The 21167-nt window shown below is 36.3% G+C and overlaps 4 protein-coding genes and 1 long non-coding RNA gene across 8 annotated transcripts; 2 read left to right on the top strand and 3 right to left on the bottom strand.

The window, feature by feature from the left end:
- Positions 1 to 16: 16 nt before the first annotated feature.
- ACOX1 (acyl-CoA oxidase 1) lies at positions 17 to 6568 on the bottom strand. Of its 2 annotated transcripts, none has more exons than XM_012380045.2 (11): positions 6220 to 6568; positions 3925 to 4084; positions 3597 to 3798; positions 3384 to 3507; positions 3158 to 3277; positions 2930 to 3045; positions 2681 to 2850; positions 2045 to 2207; positions 1583 to 1926; positions 1214 to 1469; positions 17 to 1120 (listed from the first exon to the last, which is right to left on the bottom strand). In XM_012380045.2, exons 1-11 carry the CDS (start codon positions 6335 to 6337, stop codon positions 860 to 862), a joined length of 2034 nt encoding a protein of 677 aa, XP_012235468.2. In that variant the 5' UTR covers positions 6338 to 6568; the 3' UTR covers positions 17 to 859. The 2 variants fall into 2 exon arrangements, with proteins under 2 accessions (XP_012235468.2, XP_012235470.2); XM_012380047.2 differs by having other exon boundaries at positions 3597 to 3765; positions 6220 to 6564.
- A 156-nt stretch (positions 6569 to 6724) lies between these two features.
- Positions 6725 to 10207, bottom strand: grp (serine/threonine-protein kinase grp). Its single transcript, XM_012380048.2, has 8 exons — positions 9934 to 10207; positions 9692 to 9810; positions 9181 to 9404; positions 8756 to 9076; positions 8305 to 8508; positions 7549 to 7757; positions 7126 to 7260; positions 6725 to 7007 (listed from the first exon to the last, which is right to left on the bottom strand). The coding sequence occupies exons 2-8, from the start codon at positions 9751 to 9753 to the stop codon at positions 6807 to 6809; spliced, it is 1356 nt and encodes a 451-aa protein (XP_012235471.2). The 5' UTR covers positions 9754 to 9810; positions 9934 to 10207; the 3' UTR covers positions 6725 to 6806.
- A 989-nt stretch (positions 10208 to 11196) lies between these two features.
- On the top strand, positions 11197 to 17236 carry LOC105679823 (CD9 antigen). The gene is made up of 4 exons (XM_012380095.2): positions 11197 to 11639; positions 13552 to 13863; positions 14055 to 14324; positions 14440 to 17236. Exons 1-4 carry the CDS (start codon positions 11577 to 11579, stop codon positions 14590 to 14592), a joined length of 798 nt encoding a protein of 265 aa, XP_012235518.1. The 5' UTR covers positions 11197 to 11576; the 3' UTR covers positions 14593 to 17236.
- On the bottom strand, positions 13129 to 13644 carry LOC137001930 (uncharacterized). Its single transcript, XR_010891744.1, has 2 exons — positions 13512 to 13644; positions 13129 to 13437 (listed from the first exon to the last, which is right to left on the bottom strand). It is a non-coding gene; the product is annotated as an uncharacterized lncRNA (long non-coding RNA).
- A 573-nt stretch (positions 17237 to 17809) lies between the features above and the next one.
- Positions 17810 to 21167, top strand: LOC137001913 (trophoblast glycoprotein). 3 transcript variants are annotated; one of them, XM_067361232.1, is made up of 5 exons: positions 17810 to 18111; positions 19119 to 19509; positions 19595 to 19911; positions 19992 to 20374; positions 20451 to 21167. In XM_067361232.1, exons 2-5 carry the CDS (start codon positions 19252 to 19254, stop codon positions 20687 to 20689), a joined length of 1197 nt encoding a protein of 398 aa, XP_067217333.1. In that variant the 5' UTR covers positions 17810 to 18111; positions 19119 to 19251; the 3' UTR covers positions 20690 to 21167. The 3 variants fall into 3 exon arrangements, with proteins under 3 accessions (XP_067217333.1, XP_067217334.1, XP_067217335.1); XM_067361233.1 differs by lacking the exon at positions 17810 to 18111 and adding an exon at positions 18137 to 18351; XM_067361234.1 differs by lacking the exon at positions 17810 to 18111 and adding an exon at positions 18379 to 19003.

The following is a 21167-nucleotide window of genomic DNA, read 5'->3' as shown; positions in this document are numbered from 1 at the left end:
AATCGTACACCAGTGATAACGTGCGAAGGAAGATTATTTAACTTTATTTATATACTAAAATACAATTGTACAATATAGACGTTTTTCTCAGCTTGATGTTAAATTGCCATATTCGAACATTATCAACGTGCAATATGAAAGTAAATTCCTAAATGCATACTGGGGCAATTTTATAAAAATTTACTATCTTCTTTTTTTTTATTTTATCCCGTAATATCACAATTTTAAAACAATATTTTGCATATGTACTGTTATTTGCATATACAATCTATGTTATAAAATATTCCTATCAAAAATATTCATTTTTTATTAATTTATAAATGTATAAAATATTTTGTAAGCAATATCAAAAACAATTTGTGCTAGTACAAATGCCGATCAACGTTTAATAGACAATTACATTCCCATTCCGCTTAAAATTCCGTTTTTTGTTCAACATTATCATGTAAAAATGCTCTTTCTGGAATATCTTAGAGAATATCATAACTAAGTAGATATGCATATTAATACATAATAATATATTGTGCGATCGCGTTTTGTTACGTCACAATAATGACCACGTCTGTCATGTGATTATAGTAACAAGGATTTTTGTGACTCGTGTTTCTTCGTCATGTTCAAACTTGCAATTCAAGCTCAATTCCACATGTTTATTGCAGTTATTTGCAATTATAACGAAAGTTATCGCTTTCGTTCTATATTCTGCTTTAAAAATCGTGTATTCTTATCTTCGCGCTTAGTAATGTTTGTTTTCTCATAACTGTTTTCTCCTCATTGAATTTCCAAAATATTCTTATTTATTATAATAGAGTAGTTGGTTGACTATTTTGTTTGCAAATACGATATTTACGATTTTTGATTATAAATTGCTTTTAAGAAAAGGCTTCAAATACTTATGGAAGGATTGATTCACGCTTTCTTGATTCAACGGACTCTTCATCGCCTCGTCGAAGAGACGTTGATACACATTACCGTCGTACGCGCCGAGTGCAGACGCGAGGATCTCGTCGCGAATATCGAATCCGTCAACGATACCAACGGCGTTTGGACGAATTGCGGCGAGCATCTCCTCGAAACGCGCCTGGAGCGCGGGAATATCTTCATTATTTAAACAGGAAAACTGTAATTGCAAAATGCAAATGTTACACGAGATAAATCTCAATAATTGTCAAAATTATGATTATTTCAGTTTTCTAAAGATATAGATACTGACTCGTAAAAAATCTCCGAGTCGTTGCAGAACCCAATATATCAAGTATAATTCGCAAAGTTGCATTAGCACTTCGTGAAGCTTGTTGGACACGGATGTCAGTCCTCTGACAGCCTCGACGAATCTCATTACTAAGAAAGCCCGGCAGTGAGACTCCGCGCAGTGTGCTAATTCAATGCTAGTTTGATTCCACGCGTCCTCCGGTGACGCGCCGCTACGTATTCTGCGATCCATATTTTCGGTTGCCAAGCGAATTTTACTAAAAAAAAAAAAGTTACAAATTGTTTTACAAGTCACTTAACTAGTCACATCAATTTGTTTTATATTTGCAAGTATAAGTATCTTCCTGCTGCAAAAGTAAAAAATATTTACCCAGCCGCTACAGCCTGATGAGCCTGTATAATGCATGATAAAGTATTTTTCCAAGGACGTTGTTTCACTCCACGTGAAAGGACGGCTAAGTAGCCTACAGTCGGCGGCACCACTTGACCGCCGACTGCTTGCCTCCAAGCTTTCACTAAATATCTAGCAGTTTGCAGTAGTAGAACTGTATTTTCACCTTCGTAAGTGCAAGTAGCCGTTACTAAACCGTAAGTTGCCGGCAGGTTGCTGGCATCCATGTAACCGTGTCCACCACACGCCAATCGTAATTGCTCGATGCCCGTTGCTCCGTCCGATGATGCAACTGCCTTCAAACAACACGCCAGTGCGTGCAACTAAAAACAATTTTTAATTTTAAGTAATGATAAAACAAGTTTTACAAGTTAAAAGTAGCAATTATGTCCGTGATACTTTTTATATAGCTCATATTTCCATAGCAGTGTTCTAACATACTTCAGGCAATCTTTCTAGTTCCCCTTGATCTAATTCAGCCGTCACATTGTTGTACATCTCCCAAATCCAATCGGCGGCCATTCGAAATGCGAAACACGCAGCGAGATTGGGAAACAATTTATATTGCTGAGTTACGTAATCCATAATTTGCGATTCCGGCTGGCTGAAATATATGAAAAGGCATTCTGAGGTCGCGATTATAATAAACAATTAAAAAAAGAAAGTTATTTTAGCAAATCAATTATGTATACCAAACAACAAAAATGCATTTCTGCTTCCATAAAAAATGGAGATTTTTTAAAAATCTGTTACACAACCAGTAAAAACAAACCAACTTTCTGTCATTGAAATTTAAATTAATTGCGGTACCCATTAAAATTTTGAATATTAACTTGTATTGCTAATTATTGTACATGCATCAAGAGCTGAAACAGCTTAGAATATAAAACATATGATAATGAACACTTTATACAACTCGACCTATATTAATTCCGTATCCTTGGGTCATAACACCACGTGTACAAAATAATTAGAAGAAAATAAAATGCACAAAAGAGTTTTAAAACAGACTAAATATCGGACAATCTATATGTATCTACTTTTGCGCATTTCTTCTTATCAATAATTTTTACATACTCGGCTTTTATTTGACTTTGTCGTCTAACGGCGCTATATCTGATAGCTATCGTCACCGCTTTGGATAAATAACTAGCGACATCACGAACTAATACCACTCGGACGAACATCATAGTGCCATAAGTGAGCTTATCACTAGGCGCTTTCACATAAGTTCCGTCCTCCAACACCTAAAAGTTCAAATGATTAAACCATCAAACTCCTTCAGCCGTTAAACAACCGGAATAATAATTTTATTTTCTCCGTTACCTGAGAATTCTTCATTAACATATTCTCGCGCGGTATTCTGACGTTATCGAAGCCAAGGAAGCCATTGTTAGTTGCATTCATTCCTAACTTAGTACCAATTTCACCGATCTTTATACCTGCAGGCAAAAACAGTTTTGCGTTATATAAAACTTCCTGCCGTAAGTGTAGTGCTTAGCGAAATATATATATATTTCTATTGCAAAACAAGCATTTATGAAATTTATATACCCAGTAAAGGCTCATGAGTGTCTTCGTCTCTGAGTTGCACAATGAACGGATGAACACCTCTACATTCTCCTTTCGTGTATAACTGTGCGACAACAATTGCATAATTCGCTGTCTGACCCACTAAACAGATTTAATTTAATTTAATTAAATAATTTTATTTAATTTAAATAATTTTTTATCGGATGAAAGCAACCGAAGTATGACAGTTGAGGCGAAAAATACTTACAGCCACCGGGCCACCATTTGTACGACGTTAAAGTCGGGCTGTTTAACACAAATTCTTTGGTCGCAGGATCATAGGTTGCTGTAGTTTCTAAACCTCTAATAAATGTGCCGTGTCCGAGCTCTGTCTGAAAATACATGGATTTATTGTATTTTTCAAACACACTGCTATTTTGAGAAAGATTTTTATGCTATTTTATGCCTAAGAAACACACACCTGGGCGTAGGTACCGATGATATTGCAACTCCAAGCCCTGGATATCCAATATCCTTGCTGCTCGACATTGCCCTGTCCCATGATAGCCGGTATAAACATCACATAATGCAGGGTCAATGGATTACCATCCTTTAATATCGCCGAGCCCAACATGCCTCCCAGAATTTGTCTGCAAAACAGCGCGGATGCTTTCGTCATTTTTCTAGATGAACTCATATTTTAATTATTATTGTAAAGCTTCGAACATCAACATTTTCTAACGTACAATTTCTTTAGTAATGAAAACATCGTGCATCATTTATTCATTATGCGTTTGTAGTAAACTTACGAGAAAACGTCCATGCCACCTTTCCCCGATTCCTGCAACTCTTGCACTTTCTCAAGTACTCGACAGCCCTTCATTACGGCATCCTCATAAACTTCCTTGTGACTCTTGTACTTGGCAGGGATTTTGTCGGATAAGAGCGGATCGCTTAGAAAAAAGTTTTCTGCAAATAATCATCGGTCAATTTGAATCACGAAACGGAATGAAGTAAATAAGTTCTACGCGCAATGACATGCACAAATAAGATCTATATATAATTGCGGTAAAAACAAAATTGTTGAATTATAAAAAAAAACAAAATAATTATTAGTAAAAACAAAATGATGAATTATTCTTCAATCTACATCTCCTGTTCCATTGCAACCTGCGTGACCAGTTTTTGCGGACACGATAAATCAGTTATCAATAAACTACAACATCATTAAAATATAATTTGCTTCGCTTTAAAATTCATTAATAATTTAAGAAACAATATAAAATTATGTATATATGACTCGGTGTTAGCAAATAATATAAGCAAATGATCTGATATCTTTTTTTATCTGTGGATCAATAGTTCAAAGTCTACTTCAAGATAATTTGTACATAAAGAATCTCTCCACACATAGTTTTCAATATTATATATATATTATTACGTCGTATTTATTGAGATATTGAAAGAATCTTTGTACGCTAACACACGAGAATTGTTGATATCTTAGATCAACTTAATGTAATGTTTTTTTTTTCCCAATACTGTCCAATACTGTGAAATGATTTCATCCTGCAAGTCATTTGCGTATTTCCAATAATCGCATCGTCATTATTAACGATTGCACTTTGCAATTGTTTGCACAGTCTTAATTATGTTAATGACGTTATAACATGAAAAATGTTTAACCTTAATCGTAAACCTTTATCGTAAACCAGTAATGTGATACACGTATAGAAACACGTATAAAAAATGCTGCCTTGCATATTTATGTAAATATTCGATAAAATGATTTCAATGATATTTACATACTCGTATTCGACATATTTCCGTCTCGATGTGATAAAATAAATCTTCAGTATTACTATCCGAACGTTTATGTAGAATTTGTACAAAATATTATTAATAAATCAAATAAAATGCTAGCCAAAAAAAAAAATGATATCTAGTCATTAACACATTAAAATGCAAGATACTGCTATCAATACTGCATATCTTGTTATTGTTTTCGGCATATTTTATGCATGAAATATCTAGATCTTCGAAGATACAGATATATACAGATATGTGCACAAATAAATGGATAACTTTTTTAACAAAAATTTATTCATATAACGTAATTCAGTAATTTGTTATGATTTCGCTAGAACATGATAAATTAATACACAGGAAACACAAATTTGTGTCTCCGGTCCTCAAAGAGTCAAAACATGTATTTCTTAAAAAGTATTAAGAGATCTCAAGAAATAAAATTATTATTTTCAAACTATTTGACATTTTATCAAATTAATTGATAAATGATAATAATTTTCGTCGTGCGTATATACGATATGTAAAGATTAAAATATAATAATTTTCATCAGTGTAAAATATCAATATGAAAAAAATGTCAATATATAATATAAAAATAATTTAACTATGAAGAGCAGCTATTTTATATAGGAAAAAAGATATTTCCATTAAAACGAGCTAGAGAAGATAAAACAATAATTAAATAAATAAATACTGTAAATATATAGAATGATTAAATCAATAATACTTTCACTAGTTTTTTTTTTCTGTTTTTTCTTTACCGCGGGTTTCAATTTTTTCTTAGCAAGTGGCAGAAAATATAACGTTTGTTTATTACGTACTTAACCGCTTATCTTTACACGCGGGCTTACGATTTACATATACTTGTCACATGATTTTCTGTTCAACAAAATAATCATTTTCTATCTGAGTGCTATCTTTCTCTACACAAACATAATACATCTATTTCTCTTATCTCTCCTGGGACAAACTAACGATAAACGGGGCGTTGCATTATTAATCCAAAGAAAAAATTACAATATAAAAATCTACGCTTAACTTAATATAAAAATATCACGAATTTGTGTCTTACTGTGTAAGCGTTAAGCAATAGATCGATTGAAATATAACGACAAAAAAAAACTGATAAGTTTACTGCTGACGTTTTCGCATAGCTCATCCCTTTTTCTCATTTAGCTACTCGAGAATCTCAAGCGTGTGACCCGGAGATCACGCTGCGCCTAAATAAGCGCGGGAATGCCATGCGATGAAAATTGCGATGATTTGCGCGTGAATTAATCGAGAAGACAACGCACCTCGTTCGCGCCGTGACGACGTTTTCTCCGGTCCGCCGTCCCAGAAATGCGTCAGCTCCGTGGGATCGAAGCTGCATCTCTCGCGCTCTCGCCGCAGGTCTGCGTTTATCGTCGTCATTGTTATTCGCTAAACTTTGTTTCGCTAAACGTTTGCTATTTCGTAGACAGAAAGAGGTGTCACGCGTTCCCAAGCATCTACCGATAGCGCCTCTACTGACTCACTATTTGCGCCGATTACCGGCTGACCAACTCTTCCGCACAAACGTCGTTAACGTCACAACTAGTCTTAAGCAGTGACAAACTCACCACTGAGCCAAGCATTGGAATTTCATTCAATCTCTCTCTTTGCTCCCCGATCAGCGAAAATGACGCACGATACTAGCGACATCTCGTCGTACATAATCTTTACGATGGACACTGATCTATGTGGATAAAGTAGATGCACGAAACAGTGAAGCTCTACTGCGTCAATTCGTGATATTATGAAATATATTAGCTATAAGGATTTGTAGAAAACATTAAAACATTTTATTATAAAAAAATATAAAAAAGAATACATGTTACACGTCGATTATAAAATCTGTCAGCTATTGATTCTTTGAATACACCACAGAGCTCTTTACAATAACATCTTCCATTGCGCCTCTGATTTTAAGGAACGCTCTCTTAAATTCTAAGCCGCAGCCCTTGGACAGGCGGAAATCCACTAATATGTTTGCATCCATTTCTATAAGGTTCACTTTAAAAACGAGCGGCATCTTGCGTCGATCCGTTGTCGATATCGTCACCTGCAAATACACGTGATTATGTTAGTTTTTTAATGTTCTATATCTTACAGCCTTTCTTTCTATTAATTTTTTTGTTCTGTTATACTAAAGTAGATTTCTGCATTATGCGATTACTTACCACGCCAAACTCATTAACACGGAAAACATAATTTTCCTTCTCGCAATACCTCATTAGCCTCTTTACAATATCCTGATATTCTATCTTGACAAAGAATCTAGTCATTCGGCGGACTAATCTTTGGAAGGAATTTTGCTATAAATAAAATATAGTAATATTACAATCAAATATCCGCATCGTAAAATTAAGTTCTCTTACAGTCACGCAAGTATACATAAGTAGTGTACTACATGTTCAAAACATTTTCATTCTGTATATTAGAGGAGATGGATTGAGTCTTCTTAATTTTATATCTTATACGAAATATCTTATACGAAAAAAAATGTTTGGTTCCAAAGAATTCACACCAAGAACGTTCGACTGTACAATCTTCAAATCTATCAATTCAATACCTATTTAGCAAAGTCGAAGACAATGTCATACCTGACTGGGTTGTGTCATCGCTTGTAATTGTGTACATAATAAAAGATCTTCTACATGAGCGGGCTGAGAAAATGAAAACGTTGGACGTTCGGTTAGATTAAATTCAGTCGCACTGATACTTTCCATTCCAGGAAATTCGGGCTGCGACAAGCAGACATTTCTTAGACTTTCGTCCTCCGCCCATGCCTGTTTTTGCCCATCAACACAGTCTGTAAATTACAGATAATTCATTTGTATACGAGAATTTCACAAGGAAAGTATAATATTCACTGACGAGATCTTGTACATAGGACAGTCTATACTATTAGCATACTATTACTAAACTATTTCTATGTAAAACTTGATTATTTGCACACACATCATACTTGGAAGTATTTGCCAATGCTCTCTGCTTTGGTAATCTAGCTTTATGATGCTTGATTAAACTCATAGAGCTGTATTACCAAAGAAAAGGCAAGAGCTCCACTGACGACAAAAATTCCATAACTACAGTATACTTTCTGATCCTAATTAACACAAAGCACTTACGCAGAAAAGAAGCAATAAGAACTCGTCGTATGCAGTATCCACTAAATTAGGCACTGAGATGCTTTGAGTGATCTTATTAATACTCAGAGTCACTCAGTACCTGACTAAGTAAACACTATTCTGGCGTCTCCGCAAACATTACTTGTTCGTGGATATTAACATAAATGGATCTATGCTATATATTAAATATGTTTCTAAAAGAATCGATTTGAAGCGCTTTTCTTTTACCTCTGGCGCAGCTTGTGACAAACCACCTATGCTGCTTAATATCTGATATTTTATATCTTGCTGATGACGAGTCCGCAAGAATCTTTCTAATCAACGACAACGACGAATTGTCCAATTTTTTCCATGGTGTGAGAGACATATATTTCCCGTATTTCCATGCGATATATTCAGGACACTCTGCCAAGGGTTGGTCCCATGGCAGTTCTATATTTCAGATATGGACCAGTTAAAAACTGAGAAATGCAAGTTAGAAATTAGAAAGTTCAACAAGTTTCATGTCAGAAGGCACATTGACTTATGATAACAAATTTCAACTTAAAGCAAAATTAGTGAAGTCAATATTTTATAATTGTACAAAATGCGTCTGAATATATAAACGATAATATTGAGAGAATAAATGGCCTTCTTTTTATAATTTTTTATAGATTTTATAGTTTTATAAGAAATTTACCTCCCGCTAATAAGGCAACGAGAATAATTCCACAGGACCATACATCCGCAGGCTCCGCATGATACGCTCTTACTAGCACTTCCGGTGCGACGTATGGTAATGTGCCGCATTTTTTTTCCAACAAACGTTCTTTACCTTGTATACGGTATATCGTCGCTAATCCAAAATCACTTATCTTTAAATTGTCATTATCGTCTAGTAGTAAATTCTCCGGCTTAAGGTCTCTATGCGCGACGCCACGACTATGCAAATATTCTACGCCAGAAATTAATTGTCTAAAATATTTCTGTGCTTCCCCCATTGGCATACCAATATCAGGTTCTGTAAAAAAAAAAAAGCACATATTGTTTCCAAGTTACAGACGCTCCTACATTTCCGTATTTTCGCATATCTTTGCGAATTGCCGATGTCCAATTTAAACCTACCGATTCTATCGAATAACTCTCCGCCTGAAGCGTACTCCAAAAACATATATTCCATATTAGGCTCACTGCGTTTCCCAAAGTATTGTACAATATTAGGATTCGATAACATACGATGGATAGCAGTTTCCTTGCGAACTGTTTGCCTAGCATCTGGATGTTTTTCAACATCAACCATTTTCATAGCAACAGCCTCACCTGTAGACTTATTGACGACCAGTTTGACCCTGCAAAATCGTACCAAAAAATTATAATAGCAACAATATTTTTAATAAAATTTTTTCCGTAAATCTTTTTGTCTGTAAAAATAAATAAAAATACTGATAGAAATTTTTATCTGTAGAAATAAATAAAAATACTGATAGAAATAGCATACATCGATTGAAACAAAGATCGAATATCCGACCATGTGCTGAGAACAATGGATTTTGAAAATGGAGCATATTTGTTAAAAAAAAAATACAAATAAATGCGAAATTATTGCAAAGTAATAAAGAATAAAAAAAAAACGTACTCGCCATAGGCTCCTTCGCCCAGGACATGCCCCAAAAACCAGCCGTCCACGAACTCCGTCATTTCAGCATGCCTTTCTTTATTCGACCCAACGGAATTTTCGACGCCGTATTACGCTTTCTGGAAATAACCGGATATTTGCATGTGACAATAACGATCGGTTCAAATTGAGAAAAATGAATTTAAATCCGCGAATAAAGCGAATATCAAATGCGCCAAGTTACATCGCGGGAGAATACTTACGCGTGAGCAATTCGGCGTAACGGCCGAATGAGATTTTCAAGCACGTGGTTGCAGCGGGTTACATGGAAGAATCATCGCGTGATTTCAATAAAAGCCGGTACGCGCGAAAAATATCGTCGTCATTTCGCGCCGTCGCGGATTTAAGCTCCGCGCAATGCGATAAGACGAAACGCGTTTAATTTATAATAAAATCGCGTTAATGAAACGGAGCAAATCACCATCCGATGCACTTCCTGCGGGACTACGAAGATGTATGCGGTCATAGAATACGAGAAGGAGTGATTATTCCCGTTGTCGCCATTCCGATTAGGCTTGTTCACAAACAGCCAACTTCGGCTCACAATGTTGAAAACTCTCTTTATGGGACCGCTATATCAACGCGACGTATTCTCGATAAATTGTCAAAATTATCAGAGAAATATATCTGAAAAGATAGCGGAAGTTGATCTTTAAAAATCGTCGAAATTAAGAATACTTATTTCTTTATCTACAACAAAATATAAAAACATTGATATATTCAGATTGTACATTATTTGTACATAAATGTACTATGATTCTTAGTGTTTATACAATTCTTGGTTAATTAAAAAAAATAAAAATAAAAGTTTCATTATCAATAAGACAACTGAAAGTTAGTTTACTGTTATAATTATTTCACATAAATTACTTTATAATTAGTTTATTGTGCTTAATCATTTGTACATCATCTGTACATTTTTAACAATTGATTTATTTTTTTTTAAATAATTTTTTTTTTGTTTAAAATATAAATATATAATTTTTATTCGAATATGGCGGGTAAATCTTCAAAGTGCGTTTACATTAGTATCAATTTTATCAATAGGTCTGTTCTTTATAGCTGAACTGGCTGCACTAGTTCAGAGTTTATCTTTCTCTTTCCAATGTGGAGGGAAAAAGATAAACTCCGAACTAGTGCAGCCGGTTCAGCAATAAAGAACAGACCTAATGTCTAGACTCGGTAGTCAATTGTAAAACAAAAATCTTGGATAAAATAATTAGATAAAATTTTAGCCCCAGACTCAAGTCATTTGGTTAAAATAATTTAGATATAATAAATAAAAAAAATTTTAGCTAAGATTCAAACCATTTTAATCAAAATTCATATCATTTGGTCCATTATGATTACGAAGCGTCGTCGCTAGATGACAGTAAAATATCTTTCAGAACGTTCTGGGCGCAACTTCACAGTGTATCTGCGTTCTGAAACTCATCGAACAGCAACGCGCGGCAATATTTTTGTCCACGGCAACACATACTCAGTGCGTCCGATAGTTGCTAGCTATTTACCGTCTGCTTGTGATCTCTCGTAGACTGGCGGACTCGTGTTATATGGAGTGTCGTGACTTCTCTCTGCACGAAACCGTATGATTATTTACACAAGAGCGTCGTGCTCTGCTGTCGAATCGGTGTTGGGTCGTGAAGCGGACAACGTTTATCGTAGCGCATCTGTTAGAACACAAAGCCAAGGCGGAGAGTGTTATTCCGAATCTCGGAGCACAATCTGGCATTCAGTATCGGAACAGCGCGCGTGTTGAAGCATAGAAACCACGCGACCGCGTAGACGCGTCGCGTAATCTCGCGACTACTTTTCTGCAATTTTTCGATTCGTACAATCCGGAAAAATGGCAGTGTTTTGCTACAACTTCGCCAAGTACGCCCTGGTAGCTGTGAGCCTTGTATTTCTGGTGAGTCCTTTCGTGTTCCTATCAGATCGATATCGGTTTCCTTCTGCCCGAACGATTTCATTTAATTCATGACAGTAATTAATGGTTTGATTCACTTTGTCAGCAAATGTGCATCGTTTAAACTAAGTATTTCTGTAATTCATTTATGTTGTATGTGATTGGCCTTCCAATCATTAGATATAAAAAACAAAATTTTTCACGAAGGAAAAAATTTCTATTTTTGTTGTGGCTTGCAATTATCCTATTTTTTAAATGAATTCTCAATTTATACTTTGATTTGATATTAATTTTGTGGAGCGCAATTGTAAATTGTTGCAAAAAAATACAAATAATGCTTTCAAAATTATATTAATTATTGAATATATCGAAATAATTGTCCACAAAAATTAATTTTATTATCTATTTAGTTAGAGCTTTATTATTAAAGTTATAAGTTCCATTTCTGTACGAACGAGATTACGAGCGGGATTATGAGTGTGAGTTGCGTGGGGCGATCACATCTGAGACCGAAATATCGATGATGGTTTAAAAGCAGAGGCCAGAAGTATAAAACATAGTCTGAAGAAACGCAGAAAATTCTAGGAAAACGTGAACTTCGAATCGAGTAGCGATGCGCGACTTTTAACGTAAAATAGAGAAGTAAATTGAAATAACAATGCGAGAGCCTAGCTGGATGCATTTACCGCGCGTGGACAATCAAGAGAAGTTGGGACACATGTAATTTTAAAGTAATCATCTTAGACAAGAGTGTTTAAATATAGTATTTTAGTCAAAGAGCGAGCACGTTCTTCCTACGAACCTTCAGCCCACGCTACGGCCCAGTTTCCTCCGCCCCCCTCTTTTATCCCCCCCTCTGTTATATTATCAATGAAAGAACGCCTTCTAAGTGCTACGTGCGACTACATATTATACTTGCTACATTTGCTGTACAACTTGGCTCGTTATGTACATAACGGCAAAGCAGAAGTAAACATTTCCTGTTTTCCGCAAAAGACTGCGAAAAGCGTTTCATTGGATTTTCACGCGATGATTACGACGATAATCCGAAGAGAAGAATTTTTTTAGATTTTCAATGATCGCTTCCATCAATATTAATTCTGATATTAGCTAAATGGAATCTGTCTGATTCATCGGATTGTTTTTAGTTGTCATACGCGCAATTCTTACATCAACTCTCGTCGAAATGAATGATGCCAAAGTTCTGTTTGCTCAAAGATACGCTTGTGTCGCTCATTATATATAAATTGGAATTTATCGAATTCAATAAGCTCACTTTTCTCTCATATCTTAATTCTTTTAGAAATTGTAGATATTAATAATTTTATACAGGTATGTTGTGTTATAAGATTTTTGTAAAAAAGTTCTCGACAGTTTTTTTTTTTTTTTTATTTCCTCCCGAATATATGTATTTTTGAAAAATATGCTTAATACCAGGAATCTTCAGCTCTTTCGACAAATTTTTGCTTCTACAAATATTTGACACTGCAGATTCGTATTAACATGTATTTCCACTGCATTTACATAAGCTAATTGACTGGCGCTTAAGAATAGCAGTACTTTGAACGTAAAAAAGTTCCGGCAACTCAGTATCCGGCGGAGTGTCGCATGGCAGGAAACCCTTTAATAATCCGAACGCTTAAATGGAAAGCTTCCCACATCTGGCAGACAGACCACTCCATTGTAAATGTTGCGTTCTCCCTTGTCCTGCTCTGTTCAGTTTGGTTTGTAAAGTGGCTCGTTAGTTTCTCCCATCGGTTCTGCAAGCACCTCTTTGTACAGTGTCCCTTTGATCGAGAACCTGAACTCAAATTCTAAAAATAAATCGAGAGAAAAATCGATCGACAGAAATAGAGTAGAATAGAGCTTTCGAACCAAGAGATGTAACTGCGCGATGTATGCTTTTTTTTCACAGATTAACGCAATAGCGGCGATAGTTCTGGGTACATGGATGCTGGTGGACAAAACGTTCTTCGTATCAATCGCGCAAGAAGGTCATCACTACGACAATGGTCTATATATCCTGCTCGCCTCCGGGATCCTCATGTTCATCGTCGCCTTCCTTGGATGCTGCGGTGCTTTGAGGCATTCCCGATGTAATCTAGCCACCTTCTTCGGCTTCATGCTCGTCATTGTCGTTGCGCAACTCGCTTTCGCAGGCTGGCTTTGCGCTCACAAGGATCGTCTGGACCAATTGCTGAGAACTTCCGTCATAAACACCGTTAAAGTAATTTTCCTTTAATTTTAATCATTAAATCTAACGCCGCACACGTGCAAAGCAGTTCTTAAAAATTATTTTATCAATCTCAATAAGCAAGATGTGGGCAATTTGATCGGATTTGCCGTCAATCTACCAACATTACTGATATTTTGCTTGCTGGGATAATTTAGTAAATAAACATCACGTTATTTTTGCAGAATGAATACGGTGAAAGAGAATGCCGTACCCAAATCATAGACGCGATTCAGTCCAGTCTCGAATGCTGCGGAGCCACTGGACCTGCGGATTGGGCAGGCAGCAAGTACGCGAACAAGGATCCTTCCCTTCCACTCGCTTTGACCGTTTCCGGCGCTGACAGCACATTCAAAGTACCAGAATCATGTTGCAAGGATGTGGGCAGCATTGCCTGCGATGAAGCTCGTAATGTAAGAGTCGCCGGAATCCCGAGCCCAGCGATCTACAGCGAGGTAACGCTTATTTTTATTACATTAATTATTGATTTGTTATACAATTTCATTACGCATATTCTCTACCGTTATTGCGTTAAACGCAGTGTGTGTCAAGATAAAAATTTCATTGCAGGGATGCACGGAAAAGTTGATGATGACGTTGAAGAGCCAGACTTATCACATTATGATCATAGCGATATTGGTTTTGATCATAGAAATCGTCGGTATGATACTTGCTTTAATTTGTTGCTGCGAAGGCGGATCGGCAAATAGATACAAAGCTTAAGCTAGTTTCGTCGCGTGTATCACGTAAGAATACTCCCTTGTCGTATGTCCCATAGTAACGAAGATAAAGAAGATCAAAATTTAATTTTTTGTGCCAATTCCAATCAATGCTTTGCATACTGTGTCTTATATTTGATCACATCGAATGGTCGACATGTTTCTCAGATTGTTATAAAGCGCGTTGGATATTCTCTTAGACTGTCACTCTGCTATCATTAGAATTGGTGTGCGTTATTTTGGGACCAATTCAAGATCTGACGTATGATAGCGACGTTTTGTAATTTTATTTCTTTGTAAATAACTTGATACTGACATCTTATAATACATACAAAGATTTATACATTTTGCAAAATTTATTTCTACGATTGCACACACAGAATAACTCATATTAGTGGAAGTAATGTATCTAATTTTTTTATTGATTTTAACGGTACAAAAGACATGACAGCTACTAAACTGTATAGGTATATTAAACTCAAATGTATAACTATACGTATAAATTTTATCGATATGTATATATAAATTTCGACGGAAAATTATATGCGTATGAACCAAAGTATGCTGCATAAAGAAGATAAGTCCATCATTATGACATATTTGCATTAATTTTCATAGGCAATTAACAAATTGGTGCAAATATAATCACTTGACAGATACGTAGTGTATATAAACCTTCCACAATATGAATGCAACAGTAAACATGTAGACAGAAATCTGATACTTCCTCAACATTTTTTAATGCAAATCCAACTTCCAAATTTTATTTATTATTATAATCAACTAGTACTTTCACGATATTATCGAGTTTGTCTACAGATGATCTATGTCTTGTATATTTTACATGTCGACATGATATGCCGAAAAAGAATCTTTATTTGATGGTAAGAGAAGAGAGAGCGCTTAGGTAATGAAACGCGAGTTTATCTACATTTTATATTGGAATTTTCTGATTACTGCCAAATATGCTCTTCTATTTATATTTAAATGCATATATTTTTCCAGTTTTAAAGATTAATATACATAAGCATTTAATATCTTTCACAAAGTACCTAAACAGTTAGGTTTTTTTTTCAGGCCAAAGTTATAAACCAAACTAGCGCATTGCGCTATATTTGATATAAAATACAAATTATATTTCGAATTGCACGAACGCAATGAGATATTAGAAATATTATTTTTATAACGAAAAGTATATTTTGTTGCATCTGATATATTTATAATCTCACTAGCGTGTTATTTTAAATAATAAGTTGCTGATTATTTTAAGCTTATCGCTAACAAAACATGCAAAACATTACTTGTCTAATCTTAAGTATAGCGTTTAATGAGCTGAATACAGAAATCTCAACATATTTTAAATAATATAATTATACTTGACATCTTGATTTGACGTTCTCGATGTTTTGCATCAATTTGCAAATCAAATCTCGAAAACAAAACGAACACGATACTTATGGTACCATCAAAATAGTCATTGTACTTTAATCTACAGCACAGTCATCGTAGTGTCTAGTCTGTAAACGATTAACACTAATTTAGCAATTTATCTGCTTTATGTTATATTTTATATATTATTTTTATATACACATATTAATAAAAAAAATGACTGTCCATTGTTCTATAAAGTAGCAGTAATTATTACTGCCAATTTTATAAAAAATACTACTTACTGTTTATGTATGTAACAATATATAGAATTTTATATAAACTGTATTAATTATAGTTGAAATTATTGAGAACATTGTTTTTGCAGACAATATTTTATGACATTTAAAGCACGATACTTGTATGCCACACAATCAAGTACAAATAGTATTCAAATTTATCTGATTTGTACAATTTTGTGCTTGATTTTGTTAACATTAACACATACGAAATGCTATTTATATGCATTTATCTAAAAACATTACGTATTATAAAAAAACAATATTTCAAATGTTAATTATGATTGAATAATAATGTAGAACTTTGCATTCTAAAAATTTTCTAAAATTAACATTTTACAAAATTTTTGAAAAAATTGTCACAAGTAAACATAAAAAAGTGAATATTTGAAAACTGATGAAATTTGTAACCAAATTAATTGTTAAAATGATATATTTGCCGTTGAAAAAAATGAATAACATGCAAAATCTTCGATTATATACACGTTATGACGCGAAGTAATTGTTGTTTATACGTAAAAATGGCCATAAAACGGCGTGGAATACCAATATGTGTTTTGATTAAAAATATTACGCATACTTTTCCTATTTTGCATTAATATTTGCATACACGCACACGTGTCTAAATATGTATGTAGATTTTTTATCAAGATTTTTGATTGATATTATTTTCTAAGTTTCTTCTTTTTTAATACGGATTACATTTGTCTGCATTGACAATACTTAACATTTAACTAATGTTTGCCATTTAGTAGAGAAGATAAAAATACTAGATCTGACTATAAACGTAAAATTATATTGTATGAATGTGCACATATAAAAGTAAACTTTCGATTTGCGATGATTACTTGTCTGTGAAGTTTACTCGTTTATTGTACATTGTATGAGATTGATCAACTATTATACTCTACGAATGGTTTTCCATTCTATATTCAATATATATGCAGTTTCCTGCAAATAAAGGTACTTGTACACTCCAAACGTTTATTTTTTATTCACGATCAGTAGCGTCGTGAATAAATGTTTAATAATCTCAATCAACCTCTTCAGTTGTCTCATTGTTGATTTATTCAGTTCATCCAATGTTCACTTTCTCTCTAAATGCTGTTTTTTTTTTTTTTTTTTTTTAAACATAAGCATTATGAAGAAAAAATCACGCCTTTCTAATTATTAATAATTCCTAACAAAATCTATCCAGAATATTCCAAACTAAATATGAAGCGATACGAAATGATAATCAAGATCTTTCCACAGAATATAAATGGAATAATTAGAACTGAATGTCGTATGAAAAAAACTTCTAAAAATTCTCCAACTGTTACAGCAGTATCGCTTCACGATAAGATGATTTCATATACAAAGTTAGTCTTGAATTTCCAATCAAACCTCTATGCAATTACATTTCGCGTGATTAATGACGCGATAAATATTTTTAATCGTGCGTCCCCGTTCGGTGAATGGGCTCCATCGGTTAACAATGACAGCGCGAATGCAAAGCGAGCGAGCGACTAAGAAAGAGGAAGGAAGTATCGGAAGGAAGCGGTCAGAGGGAGAAGGCGCGATGCTATCGCTGGCCGAGTGAACGAGGGCGATGGAAGGGAGAGATTGGAGGGGCCAGTTCGCACGGGGGTCCGTGAAGGGGCCCAGGAGAGAGCGGAATCGCAGGTGCGGTCGGGATGAAGCACAGTCGAGCAATGCTATGCGGTCCGCCGTGGCGTGGAGAACAGGAGCATTGCGCGCCGCTTCCTACGGACCTCATGAATCCTTCTCGCGAGTCCACTTAGTGCATCGCGTCCCGCTGCTTCCGGAAGTTCGTATCGCGCACGGGGCGGCCGCGTGGAACGACAATTCAGAAGGTACGGAATTGCGAGCGAGCGAGCCGTTCATTGTGTGGACACCGCACGAATTTCGTACGAGACGTCGGAGCGTAGCGCGTCGTCCGGCCGATGTTTTTCACCGGACAGGTTCTTCGTCGCAAAGTGAAACGCACACTTTGACGGCGGCAGCCGTTCTTGGACGGAGCGTACGGTGATCCCCCGAAATTCCTTCCTTTTTTTTTGTGTGAAAGGAATAACAAGTAGGACCTCTCGAGTCAGGTAAAATTGAAAATTCCCTGAGTCACTCGGTCGCGGTGGAAGCCGAAATCCGACGCAGAATATGTAACCGGATACCACAAGCGACGAACGTATCTTAATTCTACAACCAAAGCACATTTTTTATAAGCTGATATCCTCTGTGAAGCAACACTCTTTCGCAGACCAATAATGATTAATTGTCAATTAATAAATGCGGATACTAATTGGACAGAAGACATTAGTTTGTCTTAAGAATCGAAAGAATCGAAAGGCCAAATTAATTAGTTGTCGTCCGTTGTTTGCTTTGCCTTCCGTTTATTTAGGATTATTAAACAGACGCGATTTCGACGTGTTTTCTCTCAATGCCAACGTTCCTAAGTAATCATGCCATGGTCATCTCGCGCTTCACCGGACACACGTACGAGCTTGTCTAATGTTCGAAAAATCTTCGGCTCATTTTCCGCTCGGCATTACCTGTCGCGTGGGTGAGCCAGTTTAACGTTTCTCGAGTCGAAGATATAACTCGGCGACCTACTTTAAACTTTAACACTTAAAATTGCGAAAACGACAAATACGACGATTAGATATCGATGCAATCGCGCTAATCATCAAATTTTCTTTGCTTCAAATTGTTCAGTTATCATCCAGAGACTCCAGAAGGCCGAGGCTATTCGTAATTTTTATTTACATTGTTTTATATTGATTATGTTAAATGTAAAAAAATTCTTCGAATTTTTAGTTATTTCTAAGTAATTAATTTCACCACGATTTTTAATATCAATTTGTAGATTGAGAGCGTGATGCGTCGCGTTCTTGGCTAACGCGTTGGATTTCGTGCGGCACATTCGGTCGGATGTTCGTTAAAGTAAACTGGAAATCTCTTTCTGACCGTGAAACCGTCCTGATTGCCATTGAGCCACGATGAGGTCCATCATTTTCTATTTGTCGCTCGTACTGATATCAACGTCGGCTGCCGAATCAACCAACGACTGCAACGATCCGAATTTTCACTCTCTGGAGACGTCGGAGACGTCCAAGCTGGAATGCGGTCCAGCCTTTGAAAACCGTTGTCACTGCCAAAGAACGTGCTACAACGGTCATCACCAGTACGTCGTGAATTGCACGAATACCAGATTCAAGAATACATCGCCGTTGGAGCATCTTCCTAACGAGACGCAAGTGCGTGGATAATTGATTGGAAATCCATACGCGATGCATCATTACAACATATATATAACATTTGATAATATTTTAACGTACTCAGGTGCTCATCTTTACGGGAAACGAATTGGTGGTGCTGCCGTGGAACGTGTTCGGCAAATTGGACAGCCTGCCAAACCTGCGAGTGATCGACATGTCGAATAACAAAATACGCGAGATCCGCGGCAAGGCTTATCACCACGTGCAGCACGTCGAGCGTCTAATACTCGACTTCAACGAACTCTCGTTGGACCCCGCGAGAAGTCATCCGAGGGTGTTCTCCAATTTCGTCTCTCTCTTGGAACTGCACCTGACTGACGCTTTCGAGGATGGCCCGCCGCGGAACCTGGCGGCGACGCTCCACGATATCTTCGTGAACAGGTATCGCGTCTGAGTTTCGTTTCATTTTGTTCGTTAAGGAAAGATGCTTGACGTTCATGTTTTAATTTTTTTCTCCCCAGCAATCTCACGCAGCTGATAAAGCTTCACTTGGAGCAAAATGAGATCTCGGAGTTTCGAGACGCCAACGTATTCTGCGATCTGCCGAATCTCCTCGATCTTTATCTCGGCGATAACGCACTGAGCGCTCTGCATTTCAATTTATCGTGCCTTCACAATCTGCGCTTCCTGGATCTTCGGCGAAACAAATTCACGAGGGTGCTCGAGCGCGATCTTCACACCATGGACAATCTCGCCAAGCACGAGCGGCCCCTGACCGTGGACTTTTCCGTCAATCCCTTCGAGTGCTCCTGCAAGCTGAACCCGTTCATCAAGTGGATGAAGAAGACGAAAGTGATTGTTCGGAGTAAAGAGAGCTTACAGTGCTACGAAGGTAATCTGAGAGGTAAGACGTGTTTTCCTTTCAATCGGAATTGAAAAACGCACTTGTGAGAATCATAATTCGTTCCTTCTTTTATCAGATAACGTGACGCACTACCTCCACGAAACCAAGAATTGCGCTCCGCTACTTGCTTCCACCCGACGAGGGACGACAGTGGTGCTTTGTTTTCTGTCGATGGTGCTGATCGCTCTAGTGTGCGCCCTAGTTTACTTGCAAAGGGCGAAACTGCAGAAAAAGATGGAGCCGGTGCTCGATTCGGTTAGCAAGAGAGTCCGTTACACCTCGATAGCGACCGGTGATGCTCGCGAAGATGTGTAAACGGAGAATGAGGAGAAACAAATATCTGAAATAAAAATTCCGCTTTATCTCGCGCAAACACGAGTTTACGAACTCGGCTTCGTTCGTTCCGTCCGTTTTACAACTGAAAACGATGGATAAATTAAAGATTCAGTAGGCAAATGTTGGCGAATTGACGACGAATTTGATCGAATTTGCTAATATTTAGCCATCTGGTGATTGCGCTCCGCAAGAACTTGCGCGGAAACTTTTTCTTTTGCAAAATACTCTTAATTATAACGGTATAGTCATTTTATGCTGAATTAAACTTTGTATGTTATATACCGTTCGACACTATATTCTTGTAACGGTGCGCGAAATCGGGCATTTTTTAACAATATTCGACGAATTTTCAAACGGCATCATTAAGAGTGTAATCAATTGTGATTAATCATCTAGTTTTCCAATTAATACTTCACGATTGTAATATGTTTATAAATAAATATTATTTATTATAAAA

This window comes from Linepithema humile, chromosome 1 (genome assembly GCF_040581485.1).
Source record: "Linepithema humile isolate Giens D197 chromosome 1, Lhum_UNIL_v1.0, whole genome shotgun sequence".
Lineage (NCBI taxonomy): Eukaryota > Metazoa > Arthropoda > Insecta > Hymenoptera > Formicidae > Linepithema > Linepithema humile.
This window is presented reverse-complemented; position numbering and strand designations above follow the sequence as displayed.